Below are 26,976 nucleotides of genomic sequence, written 5' to 3' on the forward strand. Positions count from 1 at the left end.
ACGAGCGCTGCCTACCCTGCCCCCATCAATAACAAGGCAGATGCTACTCTGGAAGATGCAAAACACCACCATGATAAATAAATAAATAAGAAAAACACCACTGTGGCTGTGGGGTCCTCATTAGCTCCCTGGTGTTGGACCCATGCAACTGCAAGGCTATCCAGTGTGGTAGAAAGTCAAGAGGCTTTTGAGACGGACAGACCTGGGTACCACGTCTCAGCTCTGCTAACGAGGTGACTGTGGGAAAGACCCCCTGGATCTTTCGGGACTCAGTTTTCCCATCTGTGATTAGGGCTACCCCCCTGCCCAGCCCAGATCAAGTACACAGAGGCACCACGCGCTGTGCCTGCCCCAGAAGCACTTAAATGGAGGCAACCAATCACTTCCTTTGCCCTCTGCAAAAACATAAATATCCTTCCACCTACCCAGGACTCAAATAGGGGGAGGATCCAGGGCATGCAAAATGGGCAAGAATTCTAATAAGCCTCACATTACACCAAACTACATATGCTCCTTGAGAGCCAAGCAAAACCCAAAACTGTAGTAATATGATCCAACTCTTCTTAGGAGCCCCATTAAATGAGCTGCCCTCTGTCTCCACAGAGAGGAAGTTATGCAAGAGACTTTCCTTCCCATTAACTTGCAAAGACCTGAGACCTTGGCGGCCACCAGAGGGGAAGCAGCATGTATGATGTGTGTAATTTTTTTCTGGCAAATGAGATGCCCAGCCTGAAAGTAAAGTCCTTCACGGTGCTCTCCTCTGTCATTCACAGGCTGGTGATACAACCAAACCAAACACACACAAGCCATCTTGGGGCTTCTCTGGAAGGCAGACTCCCCTCCAAATGAGTACACTAACAAAAAGAAGAACAAAGAGGAGCCACAATTCTAATGTGCCCGAAAAACAGAAGCAGGGTCCGCCAGGGGGGGCCCTTGGTCCATCTCCCTGGTCTTCAGGGAGAGGCCATGCCAGGGAGGCAACTGGAGGCTTCTCATACAGGAGGCAGCCTTGCAAAGGGCCTGAGAACTCAGGCTCTGGCAGAAAACAAAAGTTGACCCAGATTTCAGCGAGCACTGTGACCCTAAGCAAGTACCCTGACCTCTCAGATCCTCTTATCTCCTACTGAGCAAAAACGGATCCAGGCAGGACCTGCCCACCCATGACCATGCATAGAGGGCATCGAGCCTCGCTCCTGGCACGTGAGTGCTCAGACTTTAGTATCCATTATGATCACCACCGGGGTTCCCAGGTGGCTCAGTGATAAAGAATCCTTCTGCTAATGCAGGTAGATGTAAGAGACATGGGTTCGATCCCTGGATTGGGAAGATCCCCTGAAGGAGGGCATGGCAATTCACTCCAGTATTCTTGCCTGGAGGATCCCCATGGACAGAGGAGCTTGGTGGGCTACAGTCCATGGGGTCGCAGAGTCGGACACAACTGAATGTGTGCACACACACAGATGATTACCACCATCTATAGTTATTACGAGGAAGAAAAGACCCAACAAGTGTCTCTTATCACAAGGAGGGTTCTCTTATCACAAGGAGGGTTCTCCACACTGACATTATGTGTTTTCTTTGGGTTCAAATAAACTTCACTCCCTCCCATGCTTAAAGAAGGTGCTTCTCTAAAATGGTGATAACTGTCAACAACACATCTTCACATTTCACATCCTCACGTTGATATTCAGGAAAGAACAAGCAGACGAACATAATATGCTGGCCACATAGAGTCCAGGCTTTTGATTCATTCAGGGAACATTCACTGATCTCTGACCATGGTCTAAGTGCTACAGAGTAAGTAAGACCAAAGTTTGAACTTGGGAGAAATTATCACTCTAGAGGGGACAGGAGGAGAGGGAAGATAGATAACCAAAAAAGAAACCACGAGCAAGGAGTATGTATTAGGCAGCATTCTGAGCTGAGGGCTTTCATTTTCTCTTTTTTTCCCCCATATATTTTCTCATATAACCCCCAGAATAAGCCTAGAGAGCAGGGTTCTCTGCATTTATTCATTATGGGCAGCTCGAGTTGCCTTCAGCCGACACATGCAGAGACTTCCCTGGGGAACCTGGGGGTGAAGGCTGACTTGATCTCTGCCTCCCCTTGTCCAACAACGAGCCTCCATGTCAAGTGTGCTGACTGCTAAGTAAATGAACTGCCCACACACAGAGACCACTGCCTCTGCCTCAGGGGATTAAGATGCTTCCAGACCAGGAGGCAGTTCAAACAGGGCCCGGGGAGCATGCCAGGCAGAGGGGAACTGGGCACGTCCCACACGGAGCACAGGCATCTCTGTACGGGCCCAGGGCTGGCAAACCAGCAGGTGTGGCCACAGGACAATGAGCTCGGAGGTGAACGTGAGAACCAGAGGGGGCCGGGCACTCAGGCTCCGGCAGATCACCCCAGCGGCCCATGGATTCCATCCTCCGTGGCAGGGAACCAGGTGGTCCAGGCATGGCTGACTGCAGTGTGGCACAAAGAAATGTCCCGAAGCAGGGAGGCTGCGAAGAGCCCATCTCAGGCTCAGAACTCAGATGGCCCTGAGCCAGCAGTGGGTGTAGGATGTTGGTCAGGGACAGGAGTTCTGAAGCTAGAGCGTTTTGCTTCCAACCGCAGCTCCCCCAGCCCTGGCCGGGCCACTTGGGGCGTGTCGCATGTACCTTCCGGGTGTCGACTGTCTGGCTTGTGACAAGTCCTAACGAAGTCCCGACTATGAGAACACTGGGAGGCAGAGTGGGCGCGGTATGAGTTCCTGATGGAAATCAGGAGGGAGGAGACGGATTATGTCACTGTTTCCAGCTCGGGTGAGTGACTGCAGGGTGGCGGTGGGGAGTCCGCTGACCTCGATACAGGACACAAGAAGGCAGGGGGTGGAGGACCAGAGGGGACGGGCGGGCTTGGGGTTATGTGAACTGAGAGCTAGCAGGCGTGGAGATGCCCAGCAGGGGTGTGTGCAGAAATCTAGAGATGGGCAGGGAGGTGGGGCCTGGAGCTGTTGGCACAGACGGTAGCTGGGAGCCACAGAGATGGAGGAGGTCATCCAGGGAACTTGAAGGACAAAGATGACAAAGAGGCTGTAGACTGGGTGCCAGCATCTCACATATTTTAGGGTTAACCGTAGGTGTCTCAAGGAGTCCCTGTGCTCACCGCAAGGAAAACCTCTGCAGGAGACACAGAAATTACACAGCATCAGGCCACCAGGGAGCGACTGACGTGAAATGTGGGGCCCTGGGGTGGTCAGAGAAGGCTTTCAGATGAAAACTCAGGACTCCTGAGCCACACATGTATCACCGGGGAAGGAGCTGCCCGAGCCTGCCCTGCAAATCTGCATTGAAAGGTGGTAAGCAGGATGATGGAATACATTCTTGGAGAGAATATATGCCTTTAGAGGTAAGGAAGGGAATGGGGGATTCCCCACTGATTAAAGCAGGCAAGAAAAAGGAGAGGCCTCTCTTTCCCTGAATTTCCATTTATTAGTTGAGTAAATGGCCAAATTCTCTGGGTACTTAGGATATTAATCACCTGGTTAATATTTACTGCAAACCGCTGTTCTACCAGGGAGTGAAGAACCTAGAACAAAGCAGTTAAGACATGGTTCTTGGGTTTCCCCGTTGCTCCAGTGGCAAAGAATCCTCCTGCCAATGCAGGAGACACGGGTTTGATCCCTAGTCTGGGAAGATCCCACATGCCTCAGAGCAACCAAGCCCATGCACCACAAGAACTGAAGTCCGCTCACCCTAAAGCCTGTGCTCTGCAACCAAGAGTAGCCGCCACAATGAGAAGTCTTCACCCTGCAATTAGAGAGCAGCCCCTGTTCCCTGCAACTAGAAGAAGCCTGGACACAGCAATGAAGACCCAGTAGAGCCAAAAAAAAAAAAAAAAAAGGCTCTTTCTTCGGCAGCTTCCTATCTAGTCAGCAAAGATTAAAAAAACACAAGGGTTGGCAGAGGCTTTCTGTAAAAGGCCAAATAGTAAATATTCCAGGATTTGCTGCCATTCCGTCTCTGGCGCAACCCCTCAGCTCTGCTCCGGTAGCATAAGAGTGGCCAGACACGACACTAAAGGTTACTGGAGGGCTGGCTGAGTTCTGGTAAAACTTTATTTACAAAAGCAGGCACCTGGCTGGATTCGACCCGCCGACCATAGTTTGCCAAGCCCTGGACTAAGGTATCATGAGCCAACAGAGCAGAAACTGGTGTGGGCTAACAAGTTTGTAAGAGGAACTCCATCCTTGGAAGGCACTAGGGAAAGTTAGGAAGAACCTCTTGCTAGAGCTGAAGGAAGAGAAAGAAAGAAGGACAATTGAGACTTATCATGGATTTAACAGGAGACAATGATGGGACAACCATTTTCAAATTTTCTGACATTTTTTTCTTCTTAGTCAAATTTTGGAGACCGAGGAAAACCCAAAGGGTCTCCTGAAGACATCTCCTCTTAGAAACTAATACTGGCTTGTGGATTTTGTAGGAAAGGAGATTAACACTTTGCATCCAAAATGCGTGCCTGTGTGCTGAGTCACTTTAGTTGTGTCTGACTCTGTGCAATCCCATGGACTGTAGCCCGCCAGGCTCCTCTGTCCATGGGATTCTCCAAGCAAGAATACGGGAGTGGGCTGCCACGCCCTTCTCCAGGAGATCTTCCCGACCCAGGGATCGAACCCTAGTCTCACATCTCCTGTATTGGCAGGTGGGTTCTTGACCACTAGCGCCACCAGGGAAGCCCATCCAAAGATCTCTCCCCCGCTCCCTGTCAATTGCAGTCCCCTCCCTTAGGGAAGGCCAGGTGAACAGCTGTGTGGAACTGTCCACTGCTGCCTACACTGCTGGCTTTGCTACTCAGGAAAGAAGGAAAATAACATTGGGTCTCTAGTTCCGCCACCAGCACAAGCCAGCATGCATATCCTACCCTTGAACGGAGCTTTTCCAACCCAAGTGAAAAGGTGCACGCTGATGCTCTGTGCAGCAATGTCTTGCCCTGAAATATAGAAGGTCCCTATGGCATCCAGGCCCCATTACTTGGACAGCTGGGCAGGAGGGGGAGTGTCCATTCAAGTCTTATATTCCCAACAATGGGAACTATTTGTGGATCCTGAGTCTTCACCTCAAAACATGTATCTAAACCAATAATCCCCAAAGATGCTTGTTCAATGACATGTCAGTTTCCTGGGAATGGAGAGGAAGGGTCCATGTCCAAGGATGATTAGGACCAAGAAGTAGTAACGATAACAAGAATAAAACAGAGAAGGAAAAAAAAGTCCTGGGTCAGGGTGCAGGCAACTGGACTGCCCGTTGCTTTCTATTTCACCCAGAATGTCTGTCAGAGTATGTAACTAGTACCCAAGGCAAGGAAGCCTCCCATCCTCCTGGATCTCTAAAATCATCTCAAATATAGACACGGTGAGAGGGACGTAAATGAACTGTATGTGAGAAGAACATAAAACAGCACACCCTCCCAGGCCCACTGGATCGTCAACCACTAGACAGAAGTTGGATTTCTGATAGAAAACAAACTAAATAAAACAAAGCGCATTTTAAATAATCAAGACTACATTCATATAAATAATCACCACCTCCTTTTGAGGTCCTTCTATGACCTGGGCCCTGAGTGGGGCACTTTCAGTGAATCACTCTCTCCAACCGCCGCAGAAGCCCTGTGCAGTGGGGATGGATACTGTCCTCCTTGCTGTGCAGGAGCTGGGCGGGGAGGTCTAGGACTTTGCCCTGAGCCCTGCGGAGGGAGGTGATGAGACGAGGTAGACTGGCCTTCCTCCACCAAACCGGCGCTGGGCAGTCCTTTCCTGCAACTCAACTGGGACGCGCACTCTTAGCCCTACGTGACCGTTAAATCCTCTCAACAATTGCGTAAGGAAGGGACTCAGTTCTTCTAACTCCCAGATGAGAGAACCGTTTCTGAGCATCCTGAGAAAGTCCAAGGTCACCCCATTGGCGAGAGCAGGGCTGGGGCTCTGGCCCAGGTGTTTCCACCACGAAGGCCAAGCTCCCTTCTCTGCCTGCCCTTCTGGGCGACATCCCTCAAATTCCCTGACCCCACACCACCCACTCTCCAAGCATGGCCGACTGGCCGTGCCTACAGCCTCTCCCTGAACCCAGCCTGGGAAGCCTCGCCATTCAGACCTTGCGTGGCTTCAGCCGAAGGGCAGAGGGGACTGAGCCACCTGCCTTCCTCTTATTGTCATGGCAACGGCTCTCACACCCGCCCCCCGAGGCCAGGGAGACAGCAGCCTCCCGACTCCACTGCTGGCCAAGCTCTCCTCCCACGTGGATAAAACCCGAGGTCAGAAAACACCGCTCACCAGTGACTCATTTCTCACTCCCCTGCCAAATACAACACCCTTTTACGTAACTGTAACTCGCTCACACACCAATCTCCTCCTCCTCCTGGGGTGGTGCTCTGTCAAACCAAGGCTGATCTTCCTCACCAGCTGGCCCTCCATTTCCAGCAAAGGCTAAGGAAAGTGCCTTCCCCACCCTCCTCTCCACTCGCTGGGGTCAGGGTGGGTCTCCAGGTCACGTGCTCCCCCGCCCCCGCCAGTGCCTTCTTGCCGTGACTTCTTTTGGAGGCAATGGGAGATTTCCTATCTTAAACTGGCTCCTGGGATGACGTTTTAAGCCAACTTCAAAAAAATAAAAAATAAATCAGTGTGTGGTGACAGAAAGGCCACTGGACGAGGGAGCTCTCTCAGTTGAACCCACAGCCAGGTTCCCAACAGCGCTTCTCACATTTTCCAACTCAAGCTGCGTACGTGCGGAAAAGAAAATCCTTTTTGGGTGTGTCTGTAGGCTAGACTTGGCATAGGAAGAGCCGTGGGCAGCCATTTGATACATACAATTCACTGCGCTTCTGCAACCGGAAGCAATTAAGCAAAAAAAAAATTTTTTTTTGATCTGTCCTGTTTTATTTGCTGTGGGGTTTTCTATGGTCATGTTAGCACATAGATCTCCGAACATCTGCATGTGCTTGAAAAAAAAAAAAAAAAAAACCAAACCCCAAACACTGGGTGTGCTCTAAGATTCCTCCTCCTGCTCCCCAGGTGAGGCCAGCCTCCGCCCTCCCTCAGGGAAAAGGAAGTGGGGGAGAACCCTCCGGTGCTGGTGGGAACATCTCAGGAGGAAAGAACACAGAAACTGGCAAGGACTCGAAGGACGGATATGCGGGTGCCATGAGACCTGCTGAGTCCCGCGTGTGCCAAAAATTAATTCATAAGCAAATGCTTATTTCATAGTTTCCCACTCGCTTACAAAACATCAAGCAGGGAAGATTTCTTCTGGGGGCTGGCAGGAAGCAAGGTGGCACGAGTGAGGGCAGGAAGACAGAAGGAGCTTCTCTTAAAGAGAAGCTTGATTCCAGGGCTCCCCGGTGTCACCCGTCCCTGGAGAACCCCAGGGGCAGGGCACCACTGCCTGTGAGCAGAGGGTTTGCTGTGAAGCCTGAGCCACTCTGATGGCACCCAGGTAGTAGTTTTGGAGACATTATCTTCAGACATTATTACCATCAGAGAAGCCAGGGCAGGAACAGAAGATATTGGAAGACTCGGAGCCCATTATGCCAGGCCAGGAACTACCCTCCTGATTCAGCTTTGGGACACTTCAGGACTTAAATGATGATTACAAAGTTTCAGAACAAGAGAGCAAATTCTCCCTGGCAGGGTTCCTAGCAGGCAGCTAGGTCCTTAGTTTTGAATTACTATAAACTGAGTTCACTGAGGTCTGGACATTGACGTTTAGAGCTTCTGAAGAACTCTGGTCCCCCGTGACCCATCCTCAGTACAAGCGTGAATTTCATACACCATCAAAAGGGGAAGGTCAGGAGTCGACACTTCTGCAGAAATGGGACTGAACTTCCAGGGAGAACTGAGCTCCTCCACTGCAGAGACAATGGTGCCTCTTTTCTGTAGCTGCAGCACCCAACTCAGGGGCTAGACTGACCCCTGGTAGGTGGTCAACTAATGAAAGCAGGGGTGTTGGGGGGCCAGGAGCCCAAATGGCCCTCCACAGCTCCCTCTCTTAGTGCATGTGGTCAACTCACAGCAAGAGGTGCAACCCTTTGGCCTTCTCTGTGGAGCTGGGCTGGTCTCACGGCTGGTTTGAACCAGTAGAACATGGCAGTACCAAGCATTCCAAGTCCAGGCCCTAAAAACGACTTGATGCCAGTCTTGGCTCTGCTACTTATTGCTTGTCTGAGGGGCAAGTTCTTTACCCTTCAGGCCTTTAGCTTCCTCATCTAAAAAAAAGAGAGATAATCAGGCACCTACCTCCTAGGGAGACTGTGAGGATTAAATGGGATGGTAGATGAGAAAACACTTAAGCATGGTTCACGGTCCACAGGAAACGTTTAATAAATGTTGGTCACTGTCATCATCATGGTTTTTACTTCATTTTTTTTTTTAATGATCACGCTGGCCTTTTGGGTGTGCAGTTCTACACATTTTCAAACATGTATAGATCTGTGTGTCCAGCGCAGGACACACAAGAGTGGCATCACCAAAAAGTTCCTTTGAGCTGTTCCCTTAAAGTCAGAGTCTCCGCTCCATCCTTTGCTGGCAAGCACTCCTCTGTTCTCCCGCACCACAGTCTTGTCCTTTGAGAATATCATGTACACAGAACCATCCAGGGCGTCACCTCTGCCACTGGCGTCTTTCACTTAGCACAAGGCCTTTGAGGTATACCTATGTAATCCCATTTATCAACAGTTCATTCCCTTTTATTGCTGAGTAGGAATCTGTTGCAAGGGTGTACCACAGTTGGTCCAATCACCATACTTTAAAATCATTATTTTCACAAGTCAGGGAAGAAAAGCAAGTCAGGGAAGAAAAGAGTTCAGAAATGGAGCCAGCCAGTCATCACTGCTGGATTTTAAGAAAATATCTAAATTGCTTAAAAAAAAAAAATCTCGATCCAAAGCAGTAAGGAAGCCAGGAGTCCACCTGCTTATGTGTCTCATGCTTGATAGACAGAGGACACAAGCCCAGGGATGACCGTCCTAACCCCACATGAACTAGACTTTCAGAAAGTGGGTCTCCCTCCCCTTCTTCTCCATGTGAAGCTAGCCTGGGAAGAGACGCTGATCAAGGTAAGAGCTCTTCTGCAGCCGTCTTCTTGGACAGCCCTGCATGCTCCCCTGTGACTGCCCTGTCCACCACCTGTCACTGAGAAGCACGCATCCAGGGGAGCCCACCTGACCACAGCCCGACTCCCCCTCCTGGGACGGGGACTCGGCGCTGTGCACGGGAAGAGCCGGAGAGGGGCAGTGAGCTCCAGCTGGAAGCCGCCTGCCGGTCATGGCCGACAGCCCTCGGCAATCATTAACACTCACCACTGCAGCCCGCGCCCCCCTCACACAAACTTCCCAGCTGCTCACTGACTACTCTGAACCAGCTTCTCCAAAGCAAGACGAAACTGAAATCACTCCCCCAGGGGCACCAGGGTGTCTGTCCACAGCTGGCCCCAGACAACCTGAATTCCAGATTATTCTCTCCAGAGAAAGAGAAGCTCAGAGCTCACAAGGAGGGGGGAGGGGGTGGACGGGGGGCGTCTCACAAGTCCGTTCCAGGCTAGAATCAGTTTTCCTAGAGCCCCAGATTTCTAATGAGGTGGTGAGTGAGATTTTCCCAGCAACCCCTGAGATCGCAGAAGGAGAGGGAGATGGGATGAGGGGAGAACCAGCGTATGCTGAGTACTGTGCCCCCGCTCCTGGCGGGGGGCTTGCAGGCCACCCCATCCAGGCCCACCTGCCCATAAGCATACTGGCGGCTCCTCCAAGAGACAGCGGCCCGACTCCCTCAGAGGCTGGTCCTGGAACTCCATCGTGGCATTTCATCTGGAGCCTGAGCATATGAGTAATGAATGTGTGAAAACATGAAACTAATATTCATAATTACTTTACAAGATAAAGAACTTGAAGGAGAAATAGCTTCTGTGTGTCTTGCCATCACCATCAGGGGTACACTGTGAAAAACACGGCAGCTCGCCAGTAACTCAAGACTTTGCCATGCCAGCCAGGCTCAGCCCCTCGAGCCCTCCCCAGGCTTCCTTGTTCCTTACTTAATGGTGTCTTGTCATCTAGACTCAGTAAAAAACCTCCAGAGCCAATGGGGGCAGGGACCCTCTGACCTTCTCACTTCTAGCATCCCCTCAGCGACATGTTGGCCAACAGGCATTAGCTATACATGAGTCCAAGGTGCCAGGTGTGAGACGGGAAGGTGCAGAGTCTCCATTCATGACATCCTGTCCTCACTAGGCTGAGGGTACTTTTTCTCCCCATTTTTTCTTTTCTACTGAGGTAGAACTTTGGCTAGGAAAGCACACCAGTTCTGTTAGAATAGACTTATACCCACATAACCAGCACAGGTAAACTACACCAGAGAACATCTCCAACACCCCGGAATATCCCCTTATGCACCTCCTAAAACATATTCTCTCTTGCGATATGACGAAGTCTACCACACATTCATTTTGAATTCAGGCTTTCATTAGCTCTCTCCAAATAACTTCTGATTAACTTTTAAATTATTGGATTCCTTCTAGACTCTGCTTCGCTCAATTTATCTGTCAGATTTGTAGTCCTTCGTTACAGCTCTGAGGCCCCTTGAGGGGCTGCCTGCCCCTAGTATATCCCCAGCCCTGTCTCTTCCACCAACTCGGCTGCTCCGAAGGACCCAGCCTTGTCCCGCGAGTGCACTGACCACGCGTGCACCACTGGGCCTCCTTGCCATGCATGTGACCCAGCCGCCCACACCCGAGCTCCTGGTGCAATTTCCAACTTTCAGACCCACACCCATCCAACAGAGACCAGGTCATCCAAAAGTCTTTCACCAACCCCTTACATAGCTGTAGCTACTTCTTTCTGGGGTGGGGGGCGGTCTGTAGTATCCTTCCCGCCTCCTGGATGGCACCGCATGCCATTCTTCCTATGTGCAAGGATTTTGAGTCTTATACCCTTGCGAGATTTCAACTGCTTGAAGACTGACCTTCCAGGATTAGCAAATTAGCACAGCAGTTTTTTTTTTTTTTGCTTTTTAGGAGGGGATGGAATAACCTAGGGTTTCCAACTTCTGATGTGGCTAGTAGAAAAAAACACCACTATCAACACCACTTCATCCGAGAAAAGACATCAGAGCTTAAAATAAATTGGGCAGGATATAACCTCAGAATAAACTGGTCAGATGGTCCTTCAAACTCATACATTTGATTTATGAAACTGACCATGCTGCCCTCGTTTCCACACTTGCCTGTGCCTGGAGAAAATTCTCAGAGACTGACTGGCCCCAGTGTCTGGAAACCACGGCCTGGGAGTCGCTAGAGGAGAACCGTGCACACAGCAAATGCTCAGTAAATGTCTAGTTTGACTGCTCCAGTCCCTGGAAATGACATGGTTCAGAGACCAGGAGTGCTGCAGCCCTGCTCCCACTCCACACAAGCACCCAGCCAGCAGGACCACAGCAGTGGGTGCACAAATCCTCTCGACCAGGGGACCCACAGGACCCGCCCGTGGGTGCACAGCCAGACTCATGTGGGACAGACTCAAACGGCAACCCCAGAGGTCACAGGTGCCCATGCAGTGGACTCTCCCACCGTACAAGCCTCAACTGAGGGCAGCACGTATAATGAACTGCCCAGGTGTGTTTTGGGGAAGGTGGGGCTGGAGGGTGAGCAGACGGGGCGGCCACAGCTGCCTTGCGGGCACAGGGCGCTGGGCTGAGACCCAGGCACCCTGTCTCAGGCCCATGAGAAGAAAAGCCCTTGATACATTTGCACAAAGGACCAAAACTTCATTAATCCAGACTCTGAATTTAAATTCAAGACCAAAAATATAAGGCGAAGTCAAATATATACATAAGGGGAATTTTGTGGATATATACATTATATCTCAATCAAAAGCTATTATCAAAATATGTGTGTGTGTATGTATGTACAAACACACAGAGCTAAGTAAACCCTTATTCAGAGCCAACAAAGAATGAAGAATGTATGAAGAAGGGAGTATTACAAATATTTTAAAATATTTAAAAGAATCATCTTCACTGCCATGTCTATATGAAAATTATGTATATGTTATTAAAATTGCTTCTTTAAGGACTTTGCCTAAGAATTCTACTCATTATTATTTTAAAATATGTATCATCACCAGCCAACAAAAAGCCATCCATTTATGTCTGACTAACCTAGCCTGGCTTTCCCCTCTTTGCACGTATTAGTTCAAACTGGTTCAGTTTTATTGAGCTTTTCATTTACAAGATAAATACACAGTTAGCAAGAGCTGCAAGATTCATGGATAAATAAGTATAATTAGTACACATAGTTCAGGCTCCTTCTGGTCATCTGGTGATGGGATCCTCTATGATCTTGGATTACAAACTAAATATAATACATTCAATCATTCATTGAATACACATTTATGGATTACCTATGATGCACCAAATCCCAGGCCAATTTTCTTTGCACATCCTCAGCTTTTTATCCATTTCAGAATGTACTCCATGTATTAGAAGCAAGTCTGAATAATGACTGAATGACCACAGCAAAGGAGCAACAGAACTCGCTTATTCAGACCAACAGAAGTTTGTGCCCTAAGAAGGAGCTCTCTTGTACACCAGTCTCAGCGCCACCCATCTCTGGCTCCGGGAACAGAGCCTCCATGGACGCTGCCTGGCAGCCATGCCGCCTCCTACCTGTATGGTGGTGTTGCCTCCTTCCAGCAGGGCGATGGCCAGAAGAATGCTTTCATGGAACACTCGGTCACTGGATGCGTTCATGATGAGGTCGATGACCAGGTTGGAGGCCCCCTCCTTGTCAAGGTGGCACTGAACCTCAGCCAGGCTCATCTCACCCCTGCTCATGGGGCTGGATCCGGAACCTCCCCCTGGAAAGACGCAACACTGCCCTTATCAACCTCACTCAGAGCAGCTAACATTTATTGCATACTTACTGCATACCAACATTTTATGCACTCAACAGTTTAATGATACTATCTCTCTGGACCTTTTTAACAAGCCCACAAGGCAGGTAACTCATTATTAGCATCAAGATGAAGTCACTTGTCCAACAACACCCAGCACAGCTGGGAAGTAATAGAGATGGAACTTGAATGCAGACAGATAGGATGAAGGAAGAGTAATACATTTTGAGCAAAAGACCTAAAGCCATCCAGCCAAGACTCTCCGTTACATCAAAATACAATGACCTGGGCCAGAATTAAGAACCAATCCAATTTTAAGAGACAAACTGAACTTAAGCACTCTTAAGAAGCATAGCCTATACTGATCACTTTAGACCTCTTTTTAAGAAACCCAGCCTGGCCCCAAACTCATCCTTTCACATAATTTCCATCTGTTCATTTATTCATTCATTCACTATTGACTCAGAGCTTGGCATGGAGTCAAGAGCTGGGGGTAGGGGAATGAACCAAAAAAAGTTCACCTCATTGAGCTTCAGATGAATATACTTAGGAAGAGATGGCCTGTGCCACTTAGTGGAACAGATTCCAACTGGATTTAGAAAGCTTGAGAACTTCACATTATTATTCACAAAAATTGAAATATTAATGGACATGGGGAAATGGGGCAGTCATTTTCTGAAAAACAGAAAACCATCAGTCCTTCCCTGCAGGGGTCAACTCAAATGCCACCTCCTTTACGTTGCTTGTCCTTGACTGCCTAGAATCTATTGCACCTGTCATCCCAGGTGGACATTGGGTGTCACGTCTTTTCTCTGACAGCTTCTTAAAGACAAATAGTTTTGAGATGTTGTGGGGGAAACAGCTGCTCGACAATCACTGGGAACTTCTGGATGAGAAGCTAAGATCTGTTTCTGGGGTTCTCTGGGAGCAGATCTGCTCCACATTTTCATTTGGCGAGAAGCCCAAGATTCTTCCCCAGAGGTTGCCGGGATTAATTTATTAAGCACCAAGTGTTTCTGTGCTATGAGCAGAACCCAGCAAGGACCAGACATTCTCAAGAGTCATCACTACAGACTAGGAATCATGCAACTCACATTTGTGCTTCAAGCACAGAGCTACAGCCCCCTTAAAACCAACACCATTGCCCACAGTTGAATTCAATGTTTTTGCAGCTTTTATCTGTCACTGTGCTTACAATGTTTTGGGTCACCTTACGGGATGTGCTTTAAAACAATCCCATACAGGGATGCAGCTGATGAAGACAGCCGACTCACTGGAAAAGACCCTGATGCTGGGAAAGATCGAGGGCAGGAGGAGAAGGGAGCAACAGAGGATGAGGTGGCTGGATGGCATCACTGACTTGACAGACATGAGTCTGAGAAAACTCTGGGAGATAGTGAGGGACAGGGAAGCCTGGTGCGCTGCATGCAGTTCAGGGGGTTGCAAGAGTCAGACATGAGTTCGCAACTGAACAAAAATAATACAGGCATGTGTGTGTGTGTGTGTGTGTGTGTAAAGTCCCCTAAGGCTTGGGGAGGCACAAAGCACGACACTAGGATTAGACACACCTGCCTTAAGTTACCGCCCAGGCACTAGCAAGCTCCCCTTACTCTGTTCAATGCCGGATAGTGGGTAATGTACAGGAGAAGAGGAGATGAAGGAGGTAAAGCGCTTGGGAAAGCCCTCGCCTTGGTACACGTGTTATAAAAGATAGCTTTCGCCCTCCTCACTGCCAACAGCATCGTCATCTTATGGGCAAACATGAGTCTGAATGACCACGAGAAAATGTGCGATCAAGTTAAGTTCACGGAGTCCTTCAAGTATCCCCAAGAGGTTCGCTGCATGGGAAAGAGAGGGAAAGCCTTAGCCAGTATCACATTGCAGGGGGACATTTTTAGATACCAATTTGATGGTAGACCAAAGACAAAACAAGTTGCTAAAATAACACACTAGCAACCCAAATGCATCTGTTAGAGTCTCAACCTGCTAAGCAGAAACACGCAGCTTTGGAGTGGCACACTTGGTTCACACGTGCAGCTCATTAGCACACCATGGGGCCTACCTCCTCCCCCAGGCTTGCTGGGTCCTCCTGGTGACAGCGGGCCATTGCCAAAGCTCGTGAGGCTCTCTCTTCTTCCCGAAGGTCTGATGTTTCCATAGTAACGGTTGACCAAAATCTGCCTGAGGGCCTCACCCTTAATTCAAACAGGATAATGAAATCAGGCTCTGAATTGAATGCACAACTGAGCGACTCACATTAAAAAAAAAAAAGACACAGGGGTACCCAGTTATAATTGGCTCAGTCTCACTCCATGAAAAAATAAATTATTAATAAGAGCACTTGGAAACTTCTAAAGTTAACTTCTTCAATGTTTTCTCAGGAAATCAGATCATAAAAAAGCATCAATCTAAAATATTAAATATCTGAAAGTACTCTCTCACACTGATAAAGATAGAATATGAATCTGGAAGGATAACTAGGATTAATAAAACAACAAAACAAAACAAATAAAAAAGTCCCTTTGAGGTAAGTCAGTAGGATTCAGACAAATTAAAAAATTTACGGGTCAACTTCCACACAGCAATATGAAAATGTTACTCTAACCACAGGATTTATTTCCAACCATTCTAAGATCTTACAATATCAGAGTAATAAATTAAATCATAAGCTGAAAGTAAGCCTTTCTTACAGAAATAGTCAATGAGCCAAATGGTAAAGAAAATAAATGCAACAGAAAATAAATTATTGGCAGATATCAGACATGTCAATCAACAAACAAGCAGCATGGATGAAAATGACATTTGAGATTTTCTTTTAAAGAATATGGGAGGAAGGGCCTAGTTGGGTATAAATGTGGGCATGAGCTGATAGTCATGGAATCTGAGTTATGAATGAGGGTTCTCAAAACTCTTCAAAACATGTATTTTGGGGATATTTTTTAACATTTCCATGACAAAAAAACTTTTAAAAAATATAAATATTAAAAGAATCCTGGGCAGGGGATAAAACAACTCTTTCCACAATTCCAACCAAAACAGAGCAAAGAAACCACTCTGATCTATTCCCAAATACTTCGCACACTGGCAAAGCAGCAGGATTCACTCTCAGCTCTATACCACGGCAGTCTCGTTCGCTAAGGGACTACCCCCCTAACCCCCACCCCGCCAATCTGGAACTTTTTACCAGTTAAAGGCTGTACAGATTTCCTTGGACTGTTTCTGAGGGACAAGGTAGTAAGTCCTGGAGTTCCTCTGGCACATCCCGGAGAGAGGTTAAGTGAGAAGTTAGCAGAGGGAAGATGCATTGCAATACAGCTGGTCTCTGAAATAGAGACTCCAGAGTTCTATCGAAGAGACCTGCGACTGTACCAAGAATCAGGAGAACTTAAAAGTGATTTGTTAATAAGCTTCAAGAATAAGTCTGGAGATTTCGAGGAAGGTGTTTGCAAGACAAGATGGGAGGGAGCAGAACGTCCTGAGGATAGTGGAGGCCCGGGGTGCCCTGCGGAGGCAGGACTGGGGAAGGAGGACAAAGCTGAAAACTCAGTCCCACTGTCAAAATAATACAAGGTCCCAAGGTGACCCAGCTGGCTTTTCTCCTTGGTTAAATTCATGCTGCTGGTCAAAGACTCCAGGGATAAGTGGGGAGATGGGGTAAACAGGAAAAGTGAGAGAAGCAGGGAGGCAAGCCTGATTTTTAAAAGAAAAAGTTCAGAAATGAAAAAAATCTCGTCTTTCTTCTCTCCATTCCATCCACAAATATGCATCTCACTGTAGTTAAAGCAGAATTCTTCTCATTAGGATAAGAATATCACTTCGTACCTTGACCATCAGTAAATTCAAAATTCTGAGAGAACTTTCCATGGAGAAGCTATTTGTGATCCTTAAAAATACCTTCAAAATAAACTATTTTCAGTATAATATCCTTTAATGGCTTAGAAAACCATATTTTGGTATAAGGACATAACTTTGCACCAGTACAAACATATTAACACTCTCCAAAACAGTCATCGAGAGCGGTGATTTAAAAAGGCTGACTTCACAGAAGAAACACAGATGTCAAAGGAATGGTCAAGAAAAGGAGGAACGACAAGATCACCTCCACATAGAATATAACATTAAATACCACGTCCCTTTCTCAACTCAATGATGCATCTACTGGAGTTTCTTTCAGAAGATACAGACTTTGAGTTCTCCCAAGAGGGATGGTTAGAAAACCATCCCAGTTTTCTATGGGATCCTCTGGGGTACCACAAGAACACTGTCTGGGAGGTAAATGACTGGGCTGAGAGCAATGAGCTGCAGCCCACAGAGAAGAGTCCAGGTCTCCATCACGGCAAGAATCTGGAAGATCACAGGGCTGAATGGTCAATAGCTGAGTGACCGTCACCAGCCAACAGACATGTACTTGTCAAGGAAGACTCAACCAGAGCCCTCACCCTAGGATTCTACCTAGGACCAGACTGGCTTAGATTTTTTGCTTCTCCAGGTTTTGAGGGTCTCATCATTGAGACCCTGGTGAATCTGCAAATAAGGAGGCAGGGGGTGGGGAAGGAAGCATGTGTCTTCCAGGAACACATGGACTTGAGGAACAGGAACTTCACATGTGTGTAGCCTGGATGCCGAACTGAAGTTACCAAGGGATCTCACATTACCATTTTGCCTCTCTTTGCACAGACAAACCCTAGCGGTTACCATAGCAACCGATGCATCAAATGGTACATTTTCCCCCATAAGAGAATATCATAAAATGTGCTCATTATGGGAACATACACACACACACACACGATCCACCCCACAAACTTTTAATTCTTCCCCCTTAATTATAAGGTTTTTGGCATATAAGTACCTCATCTTCTCTCCAAAAGTAAATAAATTTTAAGGCAAGAGGGGAAAAGAGAACATGTGGGGTTTGCTTTAAAAAAAAAAAAAAAACAAGAACAAGATGAGAATTGTTTCTTTTCTGAAAGAATAAAGACTGAAAATTTTAGGTTAAAAAAGGGGGACAGACAGAAAATGGATAAGTATCATTAAAAGTGATGTGAATCCTAGCGTGAAAACTTAGGTTCAAGGCAAATTCTTTTTTTCTGAGCTCGTGGTTTAATTTGGGAAAAATTAAAATCTACAGACAAAGGCATTCCTAATCATCTTAATATAAATTACTCAACAGCACTAAGCTGTTCACAGAGTACCGGGTTGAGACAGCTGATTGTAGAGAAGCAAAAAATGTCACTTGCCAAACAACACCACTTCTCCAGCTCTCACATTTGGCCATGCAGCCCTTTTTTTTTTTTTTTTTTTCCCTCAAAAAGAAGACTAGTTTTCTTCCCCAGCAGTTTACACCTACAGTATGCAAACAAATATCAGATGTTTGTGTCATGGTAAGAAACTCCACACGCATGATTACCCAAGACTGAGAAAAGAAAGGCAAAGTTTCACTTGCAGTTCAGTTTCAGGGAAAAATGGTGAAAATGGCAGGTCAGTGATGTGGAGGCAAGAAACCAAGTTCCTGCCTTGCAAGTCATGAGTTTCATTCTGTCCATTAAACTAGTGACTAATAAACTGTGTGGAGATATACAGCCCAGCATTGAACAGGGCACCAAGAGTTAAGATCGCAAAGGAGAGAGGTGACCTTTGGGCTCCAAGGTCCCAGCCACTTAAAAAAGTCAGGTGCTTTAGGAAAGATCAGCCTCTCACATGAGCAGTGTGCCTCTCACAACTTAGTCAGCACTAGGGCAGTGCCTCGATTTAAAAATACCTTCCTCTTCCTACTCCTGTTTTCTGTCAAATCACAGCTGTATCTCAGTCTGCAAGGTGACCACTGGGGTCATTAACATCCCTTCTCAGAGTCCAGCCACGCTGCTAAGTGCCTCCAGTGCATGGCTCTGGAGAAGAGTCCAGAGAGCAGGAAAGTGCGGCGACTCTTGTCCCCATTTTACAGCAGGAGGAACTGAGTTAAAAGTGCCCCAAATCATAGTGAGCACCTGGCAAAAGCAGGCTTGACCCAGTTTCTAATTCCAAAGCTCATGCCCTGGGGCAACATCCAACTTAGGGCACAAGGGACAGCTATGAGCCTTTACTGGCTACTTCTAAGACCCAGGACAACTCTTGAGGAACAGGCAGGGGTGGAAAAAGCAGGAAGGCAAGGTACCTGATCAATGAATGGCAGGAGGCACTGGGAGCTGGAAGGGGGAGGGCTGACTATCAATTTCCTAGAAGGCCATCTTTGGTTATTATTTGAGAAAGAACCATTGCAAGAAAAATGAAAGGATCCAAGAAGCGATGGAACTCCGCAGGTACTGAAAGCTTGTGAGCTTAATAAAGGTGGCCCAGGCAAACATTCTCCAGGACGCTGATGACCACAATTTCACAGCAGTTCTTGTCATGACTGCTCACTTCCTAACCCCATGACTTGCCTAAGGTATGCAAGCTCGCTGGGTTTCAGTTTCCTCATCTGTGAAATGGGGCTGCAAGCTGTGTCACTGGGTCACCGTCAGCATTTATAAACATTTACGCTGTGAACGCATGTAAAAGTCTTAGCATAGTGACTGGCACATGATAGACACCCAGAGAACCAGGATATCTGGTATTTTCCATTGACTACACGCAATCAGTAGTCAGCATGCGGATGGTATATGTAGCCTTCTGGGAAATGGTTTAGCACTATAAGACAGTTTCGACCCTTTGGCCTAGAAATTCCCCTTTTATGCGTCTATCCACTTGTGTACACACTTGTTCATTCCCTCGAAGGAAAATATTACAAAAGGCTTGTTAATCAGCGGGAACTTAAGGCAGCTGTTAACTTTCAAGGAAGAAAATACTCAGATACGTGACAAAAGCAAGGAACAAACGTTGCACACTTGAAAGAACCCCAGTGACAATGAAAGTGTGTGTGTGTGTTGGCACATATTCTCACGTGTATGAAAAAAGAGGGTAGAAGGAAATAGTAAATCTTAAGCAGCTTTATAGCCTGGCAGTGTAATTATGGACAGTTTTACCATTATACTTTTTTGTTTACTATACATTATCCATAATGATCACCAGTTACTCACACACAAAAAATTTTTTTTTAAGGATACACATGAGGAAAAATCTAACCCAGCAAAAGAAGAGAGGATGTGACAAGTGACTCGGTTGTTATTTGGGGACTGGCTGGAAGCAGTGTGTGAAGAGGTAGATTATACGTAGAACCATCAGTTAGTTTCATTTATAAAAAGGCTGTGACTGGTTCTGAGCCAATTAATGCTGCAACAATGACGACAAGAAAAACTGTCCGTGTGTGCGCCAGAACGCGTGGCCGAGGGGAGAGCTGCGCCGGCACTCCCAGCTCCCAGGACTACGTACCCTTTTATGATCCTCCAGCTGCCTCAGCGGTGGACTCGGTTCGAGCTCCTGCTAAGCAGGCAGAAATTCCATTTAAGTAAGACACTAAGACACCCTCATCTTCAGGATCGGTCACAAATGAAATACACAGAGAGCGTGTACGCAGTGAGGACTGACATGGAAGGAGCGCAGGCTTGAGTGTGGCTTTCCCCAGACGCACACCAGTGCTCATGACCTTGGCTACTACTGAACAACTGGCCCTTCCCCAACCCCAGAGCACCATGTGAAACGAGCAGGCACATGACCAATAATGTCTGGTTAATATTATTTTTCGCAAACATGAAAATGAAGTTCAATGTTATGTACATTTACATGAACCCAAAACGGGGGTGTAATGCAAGATGCAACCGGGCAGGTCCTTGTACGACTCATCCGCGGATTACTGCTCAGCACATGCATGAGGACGTCAACGCACACACTCCCAACACACACGTGAGACCTACGCTTCGCCCCAGCCCACAGCATTCTAATCAAGGCTACCAGTGCTGAAGAGCTCTGATTAGAATATTAGAGGAGTGATCATTACAAAGCATGACCACTGGAACTCAGCTCTTTGATCATCAGTTTCATTTCTAAGATCTCCTTTCAGATTGAGCACACGTTTTAGCTCTGACTCCTGTGATTCTAGAACAGTTTCGGAGAGTAAATTTTGATCCTTGGAAGGATGCCTCCCACAAAAAGCTTCTGGGTAACTTTAGACGCCTTAATGAATTCTAGTCCCGCATTTAGCAAGCTGAGCTAGCGACAGGAAGAACAGAGACAGTTTGCTGTGAACTACTCCTTCATCAACAGCGTCACCCGAACGATAACACAGATACCGCGAACCTGAACTCTGCTTCCCCTCTGCACAGGACCCAAAGTTCTGTTTTGTGTAACAGCAGAAAGGTCTGGACCGTCCAGAGTTTCTCGGCCAAGGTGGAGTTTGAAGGGTTTTGTGTAAAACCTTCAGAGTCCATGAGCCTTCACCGGCAGGACACTGTGGCTTAAGTTTGTCAGAACTTTCTACACCAAGGGCCACCCAATTATAGCAATGATCAGATCCCATCCAGGCTAGACACGTCCCTCCTGCACCGTCCCAAGAGACAGACACTTCACCACGACAGTTCACACCCAACCGGCAACAATGACAAGTGCCTGTATTTGCTGGCATGGCAAATACGGGTGAGGGACACACACCTCGGTGGAGTTCTCAGAATCCGGAGCTTGGGGAAGCTAGTTGGGAGTAAAAGGAAGCAGGTTAGTTACAGCACATGCATCTGGTGACCACAAAGAAGTCCAGAGACCAACACTTGGGGACAAAATTGACGATGAGACGACTGGGTTGTCACACCCACTGAAGGGGGTTTCAGCTGCGGAGGGCAGAAGACACCCTCACTTCTAAAATGAACTTAACGTGGTTGCGCTGGGAGAGATGAGTGGCCTGAGATGAGGAAACACATCTGAATGAAAGAAAGAAAAAGCCTAGCACTGATCAAGAAGGAACTATGTCTTAAATAATGAAAGATGTCAAAGGCAGAGGTACTGCATGTCTATGTTCTGTTTGTCCACAGAGGAAAAGTGATCCAGTACATGCCCCCGGGGCTCAGGGAAGGGAGGGTGGGCGGATGATGACCACAGGGGCCTCTGGTGCATTCCCCTTCCTGGGGGCTCAAAGCCCTTGCAAGGTCTGCACCATTGCCTGCCCGTGATGAGCTTCTCCAGTGGGCACGTGCGTCCTCCCAGCCTCTCCTTTCCCCATATCCTGGCCCTGCATCAGAGGGTGACACCCCACCTCTGGCTTAGGGACTGAAAAAGTCTCTCCCCTCCTGCGGCTCTGGGAGGACAAAGGAAGGCTCCTGGCTGCAGCTTTCTTGGCTGGTTTCTCCTCCCTCCACACACTTCCCTCAGGGCTCCAGGGATACTAGGCTCCCTGGTCCGCCCCTGCCATACCACATGGACACCCCACACCTCTGATGACTTCTGAATTTCATTATGTCCAACCCATAAATGAGAGACAAGATGACGGCCCTGAGGGAAAGGACTGGCCATGGAGAGGATGCAGTGGCTGAAAAAGCCCACAGCTCCACGTGACGGCAGTGCCACGAATCTGGCCACCGAAGGGCACGTGCTTGGGACAGGGACGGATGTCGGATGGAACTGCCGGACCCCGCCCTGGGCCGCAGTCACACACCAGGCATGGCTGGCGGGTTCAAGGTGCGGTCTGGGGCCGTGGAGTGAAGCCAAGGCTCACACTGCCGCTGAGTGACCTTGGCCTCCCTCGGCGGGGCTCCAGCGACACAGCAGACCTCTCCCGAGGCCAGAGGGCAGCTGTCAGCGGTGAGCTGGAGCAGGTGCTAAAAGCGTGGGGTGGGGATGGGAGCTGGGAAATCTTGTGGGTTCACAACCCAGCTCAACACTTGATACCCCTTTCATGGTGTGACCCTCAAGATGGAAAAAATGCTCTTACTATAAGACTGCTATTTTGTAACCTAATAATTTCTTTTTTTTCTCTCTATTTGCCAACAGGTAAAATGAAGTAAAGCTATAAGGGATCTCTTCAACCACAAAGATTAAATTAGTTTATGAAGGACGAAGAGGCAGATGTGGAGAGTTGCTCACTCAGTTCTGGACAGAAGAGCCCTCAGACATGAATGCAGCTCCACTTGCCTCAAGGAGCAACTTTCTCTCCAGTGTGTTTAGCTTCCTGTTGGGGTCGGGAGGCACAGGGTGTTAAGAGAGGACTTGAGTGTGGTGAGGGAAACAAAACTAGAGCTCAGGGGAATGTGTTCTGCAGATAATATAAATGATATCATGAGCCAAGACTGCGTTTTAACCCCACCCCTGCGTTCTGTAGGCTTTAGGCTGAAGAAGTAAAGTTGTGCACACACATGTACCATCTGCCCTTCGTGCAAAAAGGACACACGAGGAAAAGAAGAATGAAGGCAAGTTCCCATGCGCTTTGGAGCAGTCGGAGACACAGATGGAGAAAAGTACGATCATTTACAGTCAGCTTTGGCCACATTCCACCAACATATCCTTCATACCGATTCTATATGATCAGAACAAAAGGATTACAGACACGGATTTACTACAGGAAGCCACACAGCTACCCTCTTACTGCCTTGCCAATCAAAATAATAGTTAAAGAACAAGATGGAGTGGAACTCGTGTGTCTTTTTAAAATTCTCTTGTTTGATATCCCTTCTGTCCAAAGAAGCATCTTGAATTCTTTCAGAATGTTCACAGAATTGTTTCTTAAGCACTCAAGAGATCAGTGGTTTCTGGTATGTTTTATGATTGGACTGGTACTCAACTGCCTCCCTTAACTGCTGTCATATTGGTGTTTAGTTTTTGAAATGAAAATTAAGATTAATGACCTTTTCTCCTAGAATGTTACAGGAAGACCTCTGAGACAACAGAAAATTTTTTCTTCTTCAAGAACCACTATTTATACAGGAGGACAATTTTTTAATGTCATCCACTCATAAAAAAGAAAGGAAAAACCAAGAACAATGGATGGGTATTGCCTGATGGCGGCTCATGCAGGGACTGGTGCTGTATGACCTTCAGCCAGTCACTGAACCTGTCTGGGCTTCCACCACCTGACCTGTAGTTCAAGGAGACTGGAGCAGGTATTATAAGGATTCCTTCCAGCTAAAACATTAAGTTATGCTTGGTATATTTTCAGTAAACTTTATTCTGTAACATCAAACAGCTAAGTTCCCTAAATAAGACAACCCAATAGAACACAGAATGATTTCAGGCATGGGAAAGGCCAAACCAAGCTTGGCATATGATTTGGCAAAATAACCAACGGTCTCTATTAGCACTTCCTCCTAGGAGGACTTCAGCTGTATTTCTGGGAGGATTGGCTCTTTTAAGGCAGTCAGCCACAATTTGGAAAAAAAAAAATAAGCATATTAATAAGCCATATATGTTCAAATCATAACTACATAAGCTACATAAACACATATACATACTACCCAAAGCAAAGGATAGTTCTGGTAAATGAATGAACTGATTTTCTCGGCACATTTTTATTATCAAAGTAACTTTTTTTTCTAACATGAAAGATCATGCTCAGTGACCATACGGTAATGGAGACTGTTTTGAGAAAAAGAGCATGCCAGTGTTTCCCATGTCTTGTCTTTTACCACCTCACCCCGGGATCAGTCAGGATATTGAGGTGCTGGCACCTCCAGTCAAGGTGAAGTCTCTCCAGACCAACAGTTGATGGGCAGTGATCTGACGCCGCCTGGTTTTGAACTTAGAAACTGACTATCGCTCTCTGTTGCCTCTTCACGTTTTTCTAGGATCTGAAGTCTTCCCAGAGCTTTTACACAAGGTTAGCAAGATCAAACTTCATAGGAAAAAAGATTTCAAACGACTGGCTTTGAAGCAGAAAGCCAGAGAATCCCAACTGGTTATCCTAACTGCAGCACTGGAGTAGCAAGGAGAGTCACGCAGGAGACGCTGAAACGCTCACTTTCTGTACATACTGTACCTACCATTTTACCCAGGGATAAATTTCTACCACAACTGAAGGGAAATCATACTTTGTCATTCTTAAATAAAAAGAAGCCCTCAGGCTTCCCAGGGTTCCTATCTGTGGTGTGTGTACAAGAGCACACACTTGCATGCATACGTACCGTATACACATACACGCAGGCATCTGTGTGTGCCCGATACAGGCCAGCACACGACACAGCCACTGAGACTCTCTGTTTCCTGAGGTCATCAACAAGAATCCTACCCCTAGGCTTTTAGAATCTTCCTTTGAAATAAGATGTCTTCCTTTCATGGACCACCCCTAGCAGACACTGAAGATAGTTCAAGAAATGAGACTGAACAATCAAATAAACAACCCAACCTTATACCTAAAGCAACAAGAAAAAGAACAACAACCAAAGAAACAAGACTGTATTATGGACCGAATTCTCAGCACAGCAAAGAGAATTTATCATCTCCAACGCCATGAATCAGTCTTCAGTCCCTTTTCACCCACTCCATCTCAGAGGAGGGAAAAAATAAACAAACAAACAGCAAATGGGTTTGCAAATATGTTTGCTGGGTCCTGCCTTTCACAAGCCTTTGTAAACCACATTAAGAGAACAGAACACCTGAAAGAAAGCTGAGCAAAGAGAGAAGTTACCTAGTATTTTAGCAGGACAACTTTGAATCTTCACATCAGCTAGCATAATACCCTTTACTAACTGCATTGGCTTTTTGAAACAAGAAATAGACATTATTTGGCTCTGATGATGCAGTTTCACATATATTTTACAGAAGAAGTTCATCAGAACTGAACCCAAAAGTGAAAATCATTCTGACTTGACTGAATTATACAACTTCGATCATTATGGAATCATCTCAGCATTAAAAAGAAAAAGAAAGGAAAAAAACAAAAAAAACTTCCCGAGATTCTGCAATAGCTTCTCTATGCTCTGAGTTGAGCTCGCTTGCTCCAGGGTTGCCAGTGTCTAACAGTAAACAGCCCCGCTGCATTTATTGGCAATTACTGTTGAAGGTCACACATCAGCAGCGAGCCTAAATTCCAGGAAAAAAAGAAGCTCTTATGTAACTGCCGCCTGAATGTTGGCAGGTGCCCAACCCAGCAGTTCACAGCGATGTAAAAAAGTAGGACACCTCCACTCTGGCTTGGACGTCATGAGAACGCCCCCTGAAGGTGAAATTGAATAATTCTCGTGTTTCTCTGTTTCTCTCTCCCCCTTGCCCCCCTGCTGAATTTTATTATTGACAGGGGTCTCCCTTGCTTGCAGAAGCAGCTCTTGGTGGCATGGTGGCAGAAGCCGAGGACTCGATACTGGCAGATACAGGCGGGCTGCAGCCACCTTAAGGAGTGGGAGCACCCATCTCGCTTTTCCATTGCGGTGAGTCACTAACAGGCTCACGGGCAGTGGTCCTCGCCTGATGTGAACTCACCTCTTCAGGTCCAAGTCCCTAAACTACATACTCTTGTGACCCCCATGTTCTCATGATCCAAATCCTAAAGAAGTCAACCCTGAATATGCATTGGAAGGACTGAAGCTGAAGCTGAAGTTCCAAAACTTTGGCCACTTCAAGTGAAGAGCCAACTCATTAGAAAAGACCCTGATGCTAGGAAAGATGGAAGGCAGGAGGAAAAGCCGGGGACAGAGGAGGAGATGGTTAGAGATAGCATCACCGACTCAATGGACACGAATCTGAGCAACTTCAGGAGACAGAACAGGACAGGGAAGCCCGGCATGCTGCAGTCCCTGGGGTCACAGGGTCAGCCTTGACCTAGTGACTGAACAACATGATTCCCTATACTTCACCTTCCTACATGTCTCAGTTAACATTGGCTTATAATACTGTCTGCTGCTGTGGCAAAACCATAAGCTCCAGAAGGGCAGACTGTGCCTATCTGGGGCACTGCTGGATCCAAAACCCCTAGCAAAGCACCTGGAATGGAACAGGCACTTAAGCGTTAGATAAACTAATGTCTTGGGCAGTCACTGGTGTCTGTTTAAAGCCAAGAATGGGTCGTGGGGTGTTTTCTTTCTGGAGATGACAGAAACATTCTATACCTCTCCCCTCATCTGTCCTCTTCCTGAACCCCAAGAAAAAGGTAAAATCAGGTGGTAATGATGGAGACCTTGCCTCTTGATTTGCAACAACAAAAAAATCACGATCATCATAATAAAAAAAAAAAAA

The 26,976-nt window shown here is 47.2% G+C and overlaps 1 protein-coding gene across 11 annotated transcripts in view; it reads right to left on the minus strand.

Moving 5' to 3' along the window:
- ITPR1 (inositol 1,4,5-trisphosphate receptor type 1) overlaps nt 1-26,976 on the minus strand; it is a 354,068-nt gene that overhangs the window by 97,011 nt on the left and 230,081 nt on the right. For 9 of the 11 annotated variants that reach the window (XM_055557002.1, XM_055556993.1, XM_055556994.1 and 6 more), the window contains 2 exons: nt 14,981-15,113; nt 12,692-12,882 (listed from right to left, as the gene is read on the minus strand). The exons of 1 other annotated variant lie outside the window; for it this stretch is intronic. In XM_055557002.1, coding sequence (XP_055412977.1) covers nt 12,692-12,882; nt 14,981-15,113 — 324 coding nt within the window. Of the gene's footprint in view, nt 1-12,691; nt 12,883-14,980; nt 15,114-20,262; nt 20,311-21,477; nt 21,514-26,976 lie in introns of all 11 variants that reach the window. One more of the 11 variants, XM_055557003.1, reaches the window with a different exon arrangement.

This window comes from Bubalus kerabau, chromosome 20 (assembly GCF_029407905.1).
Source record: "Bubalus kerabau isolate K-KA32 ecotype Philippines breed swamp buffalo chromosome 20, PCC_UOA_SB_1v2, whole genome shotgun sequence".
Lineage (NCBI taxonomy): Eukaryota > Metazoa > Chordata > Mammalia > Artiodactyla > Bovidae > Bubalus > Bubalus kerabau.